Source organism: Neophocaena asiaeorientalis, unplaced genomic scaffold (genome assembly GCF_003031525.2).
Source record: "Neophocaena asiaeorientalis asiaeorientalis breed wild unplaced genomic scaffold, Neophocaena_asiaeorientalis_V1.1 scaffold438, whole genome shotgun sequence".
NCBI lineage: Eukaryota > Metazoa > Chordata > Mammalia > Artiodactyla > Phocoenidae > Neophocaena > Neophocaena asiaeorientalis.
This window is the reverse complement of record NW_020173491.1, coordinates 7,277,325-7,288,343: the sequence shown is the minus strand read 5'-3', so window position 1 is coordinate 7,288,343 and position 11,019 is coordinate 7,277,325. Positions and strand designations below refer to the sequence as shown.

Below are 11,019 nucleotides of genomic sequence, written 5' to 3'. Positions count from 1 at the left end.
GGGGCTGCGGGAGCCCCCGGGCCAGGGAGCTCCCCAGCACTTGACAGAACCCTGGCCTGCAGAAGAATTCTAAAACCATTTGTGGAATTGGATCAAATGTGTAAGGCGAAGCGTGCCCTCAGCTCCGCATCAGCTGGGGTGTCACAGAGGAGAATGGGGCAGGCCTGGGAGGGCTCCGTGGGCAGATAAGATGGGAGAGAATCCAGACGGCCCTTCCCAGGTCCCCCTCCTGCCTGCGTGCAGCAGAGAGGAGAACCTGCTGGCCTCTTGTCACCCCTGCCCTGCTCGCCCCACAGACCCCCCTCAGCCCTACCCCTGCCCGGGCCTCCCCTCTTTAAGGCGGTCTGCAACACTCGAAGCCTCATTTTCCCTCTCTGACCTGGACAGGGTGAGACTAGATGTTCTATGCGGGCCCTTCCAGGGCGACAGGCCAGAGTGGACAGAACATGCTGACCCAGACTGGGGGAGAAAAACTTTAATCAGAGAAGGGGTCAGGGGCCTCTGTCCTTGTAAGGCCTCCACTGGACCCAGGGAGCTCTTGGTTGGGGTAGTGAACGTGGAGGCGGGAAGACTCCAGATGGGCCAGGGAGAAGTCAGGCCGGCTGGGTGGCCAGATCACATGGCTTCGTGGTGTTTTGCAAGTGCTTGACCGCCTTCTTCACCCACACGTGCTTGGGGTCTGAACAGATGGATCTGCCGCGGAGAGTCACCAGCCTACACAGAGGGAGAAAACCGCGCGGGCGCTCAGGGCAGGAAGGCCTTCCAGAGCCCCGGGACCAGCCTCGCCCTGCACTGATGAGGACCCTGAACCCGCAAGAGGGGCAGGAACTTGTCTGAAGTCACCCAGGGCATCAGCGGCAGCTCTGAGACACCTGGCTCTGTCCTCAGTGATTCCTGACCCTCCCAGGGTCCCTGCCAGGCCTGGCCCTCCCAGGGAGCCGGGGCCGCACGACTTTGCCCGCCCCCCCGTCCTCAGACCGCTTGTACCCACCTAGGCCTGGGAACGAGGGGTGCCCGGGAGGGGCCCAGTGCTCAGGGCTCAAACCCAGGACCTGCGAAGTGACCACATGGGCCACTGACCGCCCATGTGATATGGGGCTGTCCCATCTCTCTCAGTGCCTCAGTTTCCCCATAAATCAATGAAGAGCTTAGACCTCACAGCCTGGGGCCCTTTGGGGGCTCGCAGTGTGGGGTACGGGGCCTGCCCTGAGGAATGGGGCCAGGGGGTCAAGGGACGAAGGCCCTGCTCTCTCCTCTCCGCTCCCCAGGGGCCCTTCTGGGAGCTCCAGGCTCTGCCTTCTCCCACATTCAGCTCCCAGGACGGGGCAGGGAGAGGACAGGCAGACTCACACGATGGCATCCCTGGGACAGTCCCCTGGGGTCCGGTACTACCTCACCAGCTTCCTGAAAGGAATGGCTCCTTTGAAGTACTCCGGGTAGCACTTCCGGCCCACATTGGTTCTTCGAGCTGCGGGGGAAACAAAGCAGCAGCAGGTGTGTCTGCGGCTGTCTGCGTGGGGAGGGCATGTGCATGGCTATGGCTGTGGTTGTGGCGGAGGCTCTGTGAGGGTCTGCACGTGTGTGTGTGTGTGTGCGTGTGTGTCTGGAGCCGAGTCTGTGTGTGCATATCTGCATGTGTGTTGGTGTGCCTGTGTGTGTCTGTGGTATCGGGGTGGATCCGTGTGTGTGTGTATTTCTGCATGTGTGTGTGTGGTTGGGAGGGGTCTGTAATTGTATTTCTGTGTAGGGTGTATGTGAGGGGGTCTGCACATGTGTCTGTGTGTCTGTGTGTGTCAGTGCGTGCACGATTGTGTGCATGAGGTCCTGTGTGTGCTTTGGGGGGCCCTTTGAGTTTGTGTGTCTGTCTGTTCACATGTCTGTATGTTTGGGAGGGTTTGCGTATGCATGTCTGTGTGTGTGCCTGTGTGTGTCTGTATGTGTGCATATTTGTGTGTGTGAGATCTCTGTGTGTGTGCATGTGTTTGGGGAGTCTGTGCATATATGTGTGTGTCTGCATGTGTGTGCATCCGTGTGTGCTCACACTCAGACCAGCCCCGAATCATCAAATGTTGACTCTGGGCCAGGCTCTGGGCTGAGCCTTTGCTACCGCTGCCCCTTCAGCCCTCAAGCACACCTGGAGACAGGTGCTGTCACTACCCCATTCTACAGATGAGAAAGTGGGGGTCCGGGTTGTGAACACACTTTCCTGGGACTCAGTATCCTCATCTTTGCACAAGAAAAAATATCCAACACTTGCTAACTGGCAAGTTGGTAATCTGTGACCACAATTAAGGCCATGACAGAGTGTTTTCTAGGAAGCCTCTGACTGTCCTCTGACCACTTCGGGGGTGGAACTTGGTTTGACTAACACGGAGCTGACCAGGCCCAGCGTTTTATGAAGTGAGAGTGAACGAGAAGCCAACTATGAAGATCACCCCATTAAGATAACCCCGAAGACTGCAGCTGTGCCACCATGTCACCACACAGGGCGCTAACCAGCTTTATTTCTAAAGTAGCAATCTTATCTCAGTCTTCCTTTCCCAACTGAGTATAAAAATCTCTCTTTTCACCTGCTCTGGGAACCAATTCTCCTGCCTTTATGCTGATCCTCTCATTGTATATAAGACCCATTACTAAAATAGACTCTTAACAAATACTTGTGAGAATTCTTCCTTTTCCACTGTCAAAACACAACCACATTCACTGCCTCACAACATTTGCAGTGTGAGATATGCAAGTACTTTGTTCCTCAGAAGCTGAGCCCCAAGTCCTGGGGCATCCACATCCTCATCTCCATCATTTTCCTTTGAATGCCTCCCTCAAAGTCCTATTGCTGGGGCTTCCCTGGTGGCGCGGTGGTTGAGAGTCCGCCTGCCGATGCAGGGGACGCGGGTTCATGCCGCGGTCAGGGAAGATCCCACATGCCGCGGAGCGGCCGGGCCCGTGAGCCACGGCTGCTGAGCCTGCGCGTCTGTTTTTCGCGACGGGAGAGGCCACAACAGTGAGAGGCCCGCGTACCGCAAAAAAAAAAATAAAAATCCTATTGCTGCCGGCCTCTCGCATCTTTGTAGGAATAAGTGGGGTGTAGGAATAATGTGTGTGGCCAGCTGCTGTAGTCTCAGGGCCCCCACTCCTCCTTGCCCAGTGTCCCTTCCTCCTGCTGCCTCTGATCTGCTCTCACCTGCATGGGTGTCCTGCAGGGAAGCCCCCAGGAGGAGCGCAGCCAGGAGCAGCATCTTCAGGGAGGTCATGGAGGCCGGGAGCCCAGGAGAAGGTCTCTGTGCGTGGGTCTCTTTGCCCAGGGGAGACCAGGATGAGCACAAGTGTGGAGGTGACCTATTTAACCTCTATGGGGATCTTGCCCCGCCTCCTGTCACCTCCCCCCACATCCTTCCCTAGACCCATGGAGTTCGACGCATTTGAGGTGATTCGGCAGAAGTCCAGTCTTGGAATATTTGCGGCTTTCCAGAGAATAGACACTCACCTGGGGACAGAGGTGGGTTATGTGTGTCCTGGGGCCATGACACACTTCTCCTTTCACAGGGGACATTTCTTGGTTCCTCAATTAGCAGAACCAAAAAGCCTCCATCCTAAGCTGCGTGCACCCCTGCTCTGAGGCTGGCGAGCCTCCTTCATTCACGGTGCCCTGGGTTGGGGGACAGCCAGGCAGGGGCCAAGAGGGGCTGCTTAACCTGGGCCCAGAGGAGGTTTAGGGTGCCAGGAAGGCCTCTTCAGGCGGTCGGCAGGTTGCACGGGCACACGGCGTCTCTCTGCAGGGGGAGCTCCGGCTCATTCTGAGAAAGGTCTCAGGCCCAGACAGACTTGGTTGTGGGTCCTTCCCTAAGCTGGGCCCTGGACCCCAGAAGGCCAGAGCCCAGCAGGTTTGAATCACCATGTAGTCCCAATCTGTAGAGATTGGGAAGCCAAGTTCCTTTCTGGCTCCTAAAAGAGCCAAGTCTGCATTGGGCATGTGGTCAGGGTCCAGTCCCAGCCAGGCCCTGAGCAGAATTTCCACGAACCCCATGGGCCACAGCATCCCTGCATCAGGTCAGTCTCCTGGCCACCAGAGAAAATGGCCAACAGTCTGCTCAGGGCTCCCCCCGAACCAGATTATGGGAGTCCCTTAGCCAGAAGGAGAGTCCCATGCCCACCTCCACAGGCTGCATCTCACCAGGGCCACCCTGGACTTTGATTCTGACACGTGGGGTCTAGGCCTGACTCCACCCTGTCCCTGAGCAACCAGAGGCAGCTCAGAATGACACCCACCCACCCCTGCAACAGGGTGTCTGGTGCATCTGACCCTCTCACAGTCAGCTCTGTGTTAATCACTGAGCCATTATTACCATTTCATTTCCAGTGATGAAAACAACAGCAGGTGCTGTTGTTTTTGTTTTGTTTCTAATTGAAGTATAATTGACCTATAACACTATGTTAGTTCTAATAGTACAACATAGCGTTTCAATATTTCTATACATTACAAAATCACCAAAGGTATTACAATATTATTGACTATATTCCCTATGCTGTACATTTCATCCCAGTGACTCATTTATTTTGCAGACTGGAAGTTCGTACCTCTTAATCTCCCTCACCTATTTCACTCATCCCCCCTGCCCCTCTCCCCTCTAGCAATCACCTGTTCGTTCTCTGTGTCTATGAGCCTGTTTCTGTTTTACTCTGTTTGTTCATTTGTTTTTTGGATTCCACATGTGAGTGAAATCATATGGTATTTGTCTTTCGCTATCTGACTTATTTCACTTGGTATAATACCTTCTAGGTCCATCCATGTTGTCACAAATGGCAAGATTTCATTCTCTTTTATTTCATTCTTTTTTATATGTATATATATACCACATCTTCTTTATCCATTCACCTATTGATGGGCACTTAGGTTGCTTCCATATCTTGGCTGTTATGAATAATGCTGCAATAAGCATAGGGGTGCATATATCTTTTCAAATTAGTGTTTTTGTTTTCTTTAGATAAATACCCAGGAGTAGAATTGTTGGATTCCATGGTAGTTTTATTTTTAATTATTTGAAGAACCTCCATAAAGTTTTCCACAGTAGCTGCACCAACTTACATTCCCACCAGGAGTAGAATTGTTGGATTCCATGGTAGTTTTATTTTTAATTATTTGAAGAACCTCCATAATGTTTTCCACAGTAGCTGCAACAACCTACATTCCCACCAACAGTGCACAAGTCTTCCCTTTCCTTCTCACCCTCACCGATACTTGTTACTTGTTGTCTTGTTGATTATAACCGTTCTGAGCTGTGAGGTGATAGCTCATGTGGTTTTGATTTGTATTTCCCTGATGAGTAGTGATGCTGAGCATTGTTTTCATGTGCTGGTTGGCCATTTGTATGTCTCCTTTGGAAAAATGTCCATTCAGTTCCTCTACCCATTTTTTAATCAGGTTGGTTTTTGTTTGTTTGTTCGTTTTTTTGATGTTGAGTTGTATGAGTTCTTTGTATATTTTGGGTGTTAACCCCTTATCAGATATGTCATTTGCAAATATAATCTCCCATTCAGTTGACTGCCTTTTTGTTTTATTGATAGTTTCCTTTGCTGTGCCAAGGCTTTTCAGTTTGATGTAGTTCCATTTGTTTATTTCTGATTTTGTTACCCTTGCCTGAGAAGACCTATCCAAAAAAAATATTACTGAGACCAACATCAAAGAGTGTACTACCTATGTTCTCTTTTTTATTTTTTTTAAACAGTATATATGGTATATTTTATAAAACTGTACATTAAAAATGTAATCTATGCACACAGATAAAAAGTACAGGTTATATGCCAGTACTGGTTATTTCTCAGTTCATGAGAGCACGAACTGAGCCTATGTTCTCTTCTAGGAGTTTTATGGTTTTAAGTCTTACATTTAAGTCTTTAATCCATTTTGAGCTTGTTTTTGTATAGGATGTGAGAAAGTAGTCCAGTTTGACTTTTTTTGCACGTAGTCGTTCAGCTTTCCCAACACCATTTTTTGAAGAGGCTGTCTTTTCCTCATTGTGTATTCTTACCTCCTTTGTTGCAGATTAATTGCCCATATAAGTGTGGGCTTATTTCTGGGCTCTCTATTCTGTTCTATTGATCTATGTGTTTTTGTGCAGTACCATACTGTTTTGATTACTTCAGCTTTTTAGGGTAGGTTAAAATCAGGCACTGTTTGTTAAAACCCGGAACAGTGCTCAAACTATAACCTCATCAGCCCTCATGGCTCACCTGTGAAAGGAAACCATGACGCTGGACAGATCATAGGAGGAGGTCACGTGCTCTTCCTCCTCCCCCAGGGCCACTTCCCCAGGCTGGGCTGCTTCAGTTCCTGGTTGGGGGAGTCCTCTTGTCCATGTTAGAACCACCCTGTGGGTGGGATGCTCTGTCGTGTCCTTGCTGTGTGACCTCAGGAAGCTCGCAGACCCTCTCTGGGCCTCAGTTTCATTTCCTGTAGGGGGACTCAGGAGGCCCCACCAAGACTGTAGGTCTGAGAAAGATGGGGTCCTCCCTTAGTGGAGGACAATTTGTCTGCTTCTCTTAAGGTCACATCGCCTGCCAGAGACCCCCTAACCCCACCCACTCCTCAAGCCACAGCCCAGGAGGGTTTTCTGCCCCCAGCCTGTCCTGCTGGCCATTCCTTCTATCCCCGGGGCAGGTTTCCATTTGCACATGCAGTGGAGCAGAGGGGAGGGGAGTGGCATCTTCCTGTCTGTGCACATCTTTGGCTCCAGCTTCCTACAGATGAGAGGGCAACCTGTACCTCCCACAGAGGAGTGCCCGGCAGCCCCCCTCCTGCTGAGTCAGAAGAGAACAGGCCCAGCTGGGGAAGGGTTGCTGGTGCCCTCAGCCACCCTGGCTGGGAGGGGAAGCTCTGGCCTGGAGACAGAAAGGAAACACAAAAGCCCAGAGGTGCTCGGGGAGGGCCTGTGTCCTGGAGGACGCAGAGGGGGCATGTCTGCTGATGCAGCCCCTCCTGGATGGAAGTCTTTGCATCCTCTCTGCTCCCCATGCCCTCTGCCTAGTGGCTTCTGCCCCCCGTCTTGGGGACACTCTGCCTCCCACAGGGGCTCTTCTCTGTTGGACAACAGTAAATGGTTACGACAATGATTAGCAGCTTTATTAACAGTGAGGCCGCCCCAGCACCCACTGCTGGGGAAACTCCCTGAGTGGGTTTTGAGTTTCCCTTGTTTTGTCACAGACTCAGAACTTTTCTCTGGAAGAACCCAAGTTTCCCTGTCTCTTCTAGGGAACAGGTCACAAGAACAGGAGCAGAGGGTTCTGGACTAGCTCTGGGCTGGCACAGCCTGCCTAGCTGGGGACGGGGAACAGAGCAGCAAATGTGTCAGGGAGCCCCTGCCATGTGCCCAGCACTGTGCCAGGGGCTATGGGGCGGGCAGAGGCCAGATGCCACCCTTGCCCTTGGGGAAGTTCACAGGAAGTGAGCATGGAGAAACAAGGCCTGGCCTCACAGGGGAATGTGCAGATGAGGTAAAGGGCTGCAGGGCCTGGGTGCGGGGAGAGGTTGGCCACCTTGGAGGCCACAAGGAGGCTGCAGCCAGTGAGCTGGGCCGGGCAGGTGGGAGGACTCATACCAAGAGGAGGGGTGGGCATTTCACATGAGGGGAGCACGGAGCAAAGGTACAGAGATAAATGGGGGAAACAGCAGGGAACCCTAGTGGGGAAGATGGCCTGGATGTGACACCGAGACAGTAAACTCCGTGGCGACAGGAGCGTGTCTGCTTTCTTTACCATTGTGTGTGTCCCCAGCGCCAAGCACAGCGCCTGCCATACAGCGGGCTCGCAACGAGCCTTGACTGAGTGAGTACAGGACGGAAAGGCAGGTTGGTGACATGGTGTAGGAACCGGGGCCGGGAGGGATGAGTGCATCTCTCAGCCTAACTTGCAAGAGACAGAGGAGACCAGGGACATTTTTGAGGTGCTTTCCTCACCACGGATTAACCCACTTATTCCTCTTTGGTTCTCCCAGCTGCGAAACAAACTCCAAGGGACATTCTGGATGAGTGTCCCAGAGGGTGGGTCTGTGATAAGGGTCTCAAAAGGCCTTTATGGTGCTATGTGGACTCGAAGGTCTGTCAGGGGGATCAGGAATGCGCTCTGGAAGAGGGAGAGGGAGGGAAGCCGAGAGGGGCCGCAGGGGAGGGGGCGCTCCAGATGGAGGAAGGGGGCCGGCACAGGCAGAGAAGCAGGCCAGATACAGGCCTGTTAAGAGAACAGCATCAAAGGGGAATTGCATCGGAGCGGGAGGAAGTGGAGAAGCTTCCAGAGGTCTCAACACCTCTGCCCCAAGCCGCCCAGACACCCTGCCACCCCTCCTGCCCCAGCCCTGACACTGCTGCCATGGGGAGTCCCTCGAGGGTAAAACCAGCTAGAGGGGTCAACATGCCCCGCCCCAGATTTAGCTTGAAGGAGCCGGACCAGCCTGATTCCGGGTTCCTTTCAGGTGAAGGAGGGAGGGAGGGAGGGTTCCTGGCCCACCCCTGGCTCTACCACGGGCTGGGTGGGAACCGGGGATGCTGCTGTCACACACCCCAAAACTTAGCCCCAAGTTACCGAGCAGGGACCGGGTTGCTGGGGTGTGAAAGCTCTTTATCATCTTCAAATTGCACAGTTGTCACTGGGGCAGCAAAGTTGTCACCGTGGGTCACACCCATGTCAGCTGAGGCCCAGGGTCTCCTGCAAGAGATGGAGTGTTTTGTCTACTCAGCTCCATCCTCTGGCAGCTGAAGCCAGATTCGTCCTGCCCTGCCCTGCCCATGGGGGCTGAGGTGTGCAGGTCCCCAAAGTTATCTCCATCCTCCAATCCCAAGATATGTCCCACTCCCCTGCCCTGAGGGCCTGATGTACTCACTGATGCACTGATGTCCTGACAGGTTGTTCCTGACAGGTTGCAGGTCGGCTTGGTTCCTCAGGTCAGAAACGCAAGGGTCATCCCTGCCCTGGGGTCTTCCCCCACTCCCCTCCTACTGAGTCGGCCACCTAGACATGTCTTAAATCCATCTCCTTCTCACCATCCACATGGCCACCCCTGCCTCTCTCTGCTGGGCCACGGTCCCACACTCATCTCCCCGCTCCCAGCCTTGCCCTCCAGTCCATCCTCTCTAAAGCCCAGTGGCCTTCCCTAAACACAAATCTCAGCAAGGCTCTTCCCTTGCAAAATCCTTCATTACCCTCAGGATGAGGTCCAGATTCCCACCGACTTCTCAGCCTCAACTTTTTTTTTTTTTTTTTGCCGTAGGCGGGCCTCTCACTGTTGTGGCCTCCCCCGTGTGGAGCACAGGCTCCAGATGCGCAGGCTCAGTGGCCATGGCTCATGGGCCCAGCCACTCCGCGGCATGTGGGATCTTCCCGGACCGGGGCACGAACCCGCATCCCCTGCATTGGCAGGCGGGCTCTAAACCACTATGCCACCAGGGAAGCCCTCTCAGTCTCAACTTTTGTGCTCAGCCCTGCCACCTACCATGTCACTTTTTTCCAGCCACATCGATGTTTTTTCAGTTCCTTGAAAATGCCAGGCTCTCACTGACACTACTCAAGCCTTTGCACAGCCTGTCCCCTGCTTCCCATCTAGAACACTCTCTCTGCTCCCCACACCCCACCACCTTTCATTCCTACCCTCCTTCAGATTACAGCTTAAACTCTCACTTCCTTCAGCTCCAATTTCCCTTTGTGTCCTCATAGGTCACTGACTTTCCCACTTTGCTCTCTTTCCATTGCATTGTGATGGCTGGTTTATTGCTGTGAACTCCTCGAAAACAGGATCTCTCTTTTTTTTTTTTTAACATCTTTATTGGAGTATAATTGCTTTACATTGTTGTGTTAGTTTCTGCTGTATAATAAAGTGAATCAGCTATATGTGTACATATATCCCCATATCCCTCTTTCATCTCCATCCCACCCTCCCTATCCCACCCCTCTAGGTGGTCACAAAGCACCGAGCTGATCTCCCTGTGTTATGGGGCTTCTTTCAGCTTGTACCTCCAGGACTAGCACCCAGCAAGTACTCTATAAGATATGTTTATTGAATGGATGAAGAGGTGGATGGTTGGATGGATGGGTGAATGGATGGACGAATGAGGGATGGATGGATGGATGTGTGGCTGGGTGAGTGGATGCATGGATGGGTGAATTGACGCATGGATGTGTGGATGGATGGATGGACACTTACACATTTCTGAAGTACAGCTTGGGCCCAGCTTCCATTCTATCCTAGTGGTTCCTTCACCTCAGAACAAGTCGCTGCGTGTGGGCTTTTTTCTCTAGTTGCAGCGAGCTGGGGCTACTCTTCGTTGCGGTGCGCGGGCTTCTCATTGCGGTGGCTTCTCTTGTTGCGGAGCACGGGCTCTAGGCACATGGGCTCAGTAGTTGTGGCATGCGGGCTCTAGAGTGCAAGCTCAGCAGTTGTGGCGCACAGGCTTAGTTGCTCCGCGGCATGTGGGATCTTCCCGGACCAGGGCTCGAACCTGTGTCCCCTGCATTGGCAGGCGGATTCTTAACCACTGCACCACCAGGGAAGTCCCAAGGACAAGTGATTTTTGATCTAGTGTGTCCCACCAGTTCATGAGATACATGTGAATCCTTCTGTCATGGATGAGGTGGAGGAACCCAACCAAGGCACTCTTTGATTCTGTTTCCATCTAGTTCACAGCTTCCTTGTGGGTTGTGGCCATTTCCTGCCTCTTGCCAAACCTAAACTGCTTCAACTGTGGCTTTGATCTCATCCCTTCTTCGTCCCAGAAGGGCCTTCTTCCTTCCATTGCGCTGCCACGTCCTGGCTTCTCACAGTCTCCTGCCCCATGGTCCCCTTCCCCTCTGCTCACGACATGATCTCATTTCTCTGCTTCCATAAAACCTCTCCTTGCCCCCAACTCCCTTCTCTCCTAAACCCCAGCACACTGTCCTCCTATTTCCCCTTTTATTCAGCACCAAACTTCTCCTATGTGTGGTCTACACCTCCCACTACCAATTTCCTCTCGACCCACGTGTGATTTAATTCTTAGA

The 11,019-nt window shown here is 52.8% G+C and overlaps 1 protein-coding gene across 1 annotated transcript; it reads right to left on the bottom strand.

Annotated features, from left to right (window-relative positions):
* Positions 1–593: 593 nt before the first annotated feature.
* Positions 594–3,251, bottom strand: CCL17 (C-C motif chemokine ligand 17). The gene is given in 3 exon segments (XM_024747404.1): positions 594–714; positions 1,351–1,468; positions 3,182–3,251. Coding segments are annotated over 3 exon segments (309 nt in total).
* Between the last annotated feature and the right edge of the window lie 7,768 nt (positions 3,252–11,019).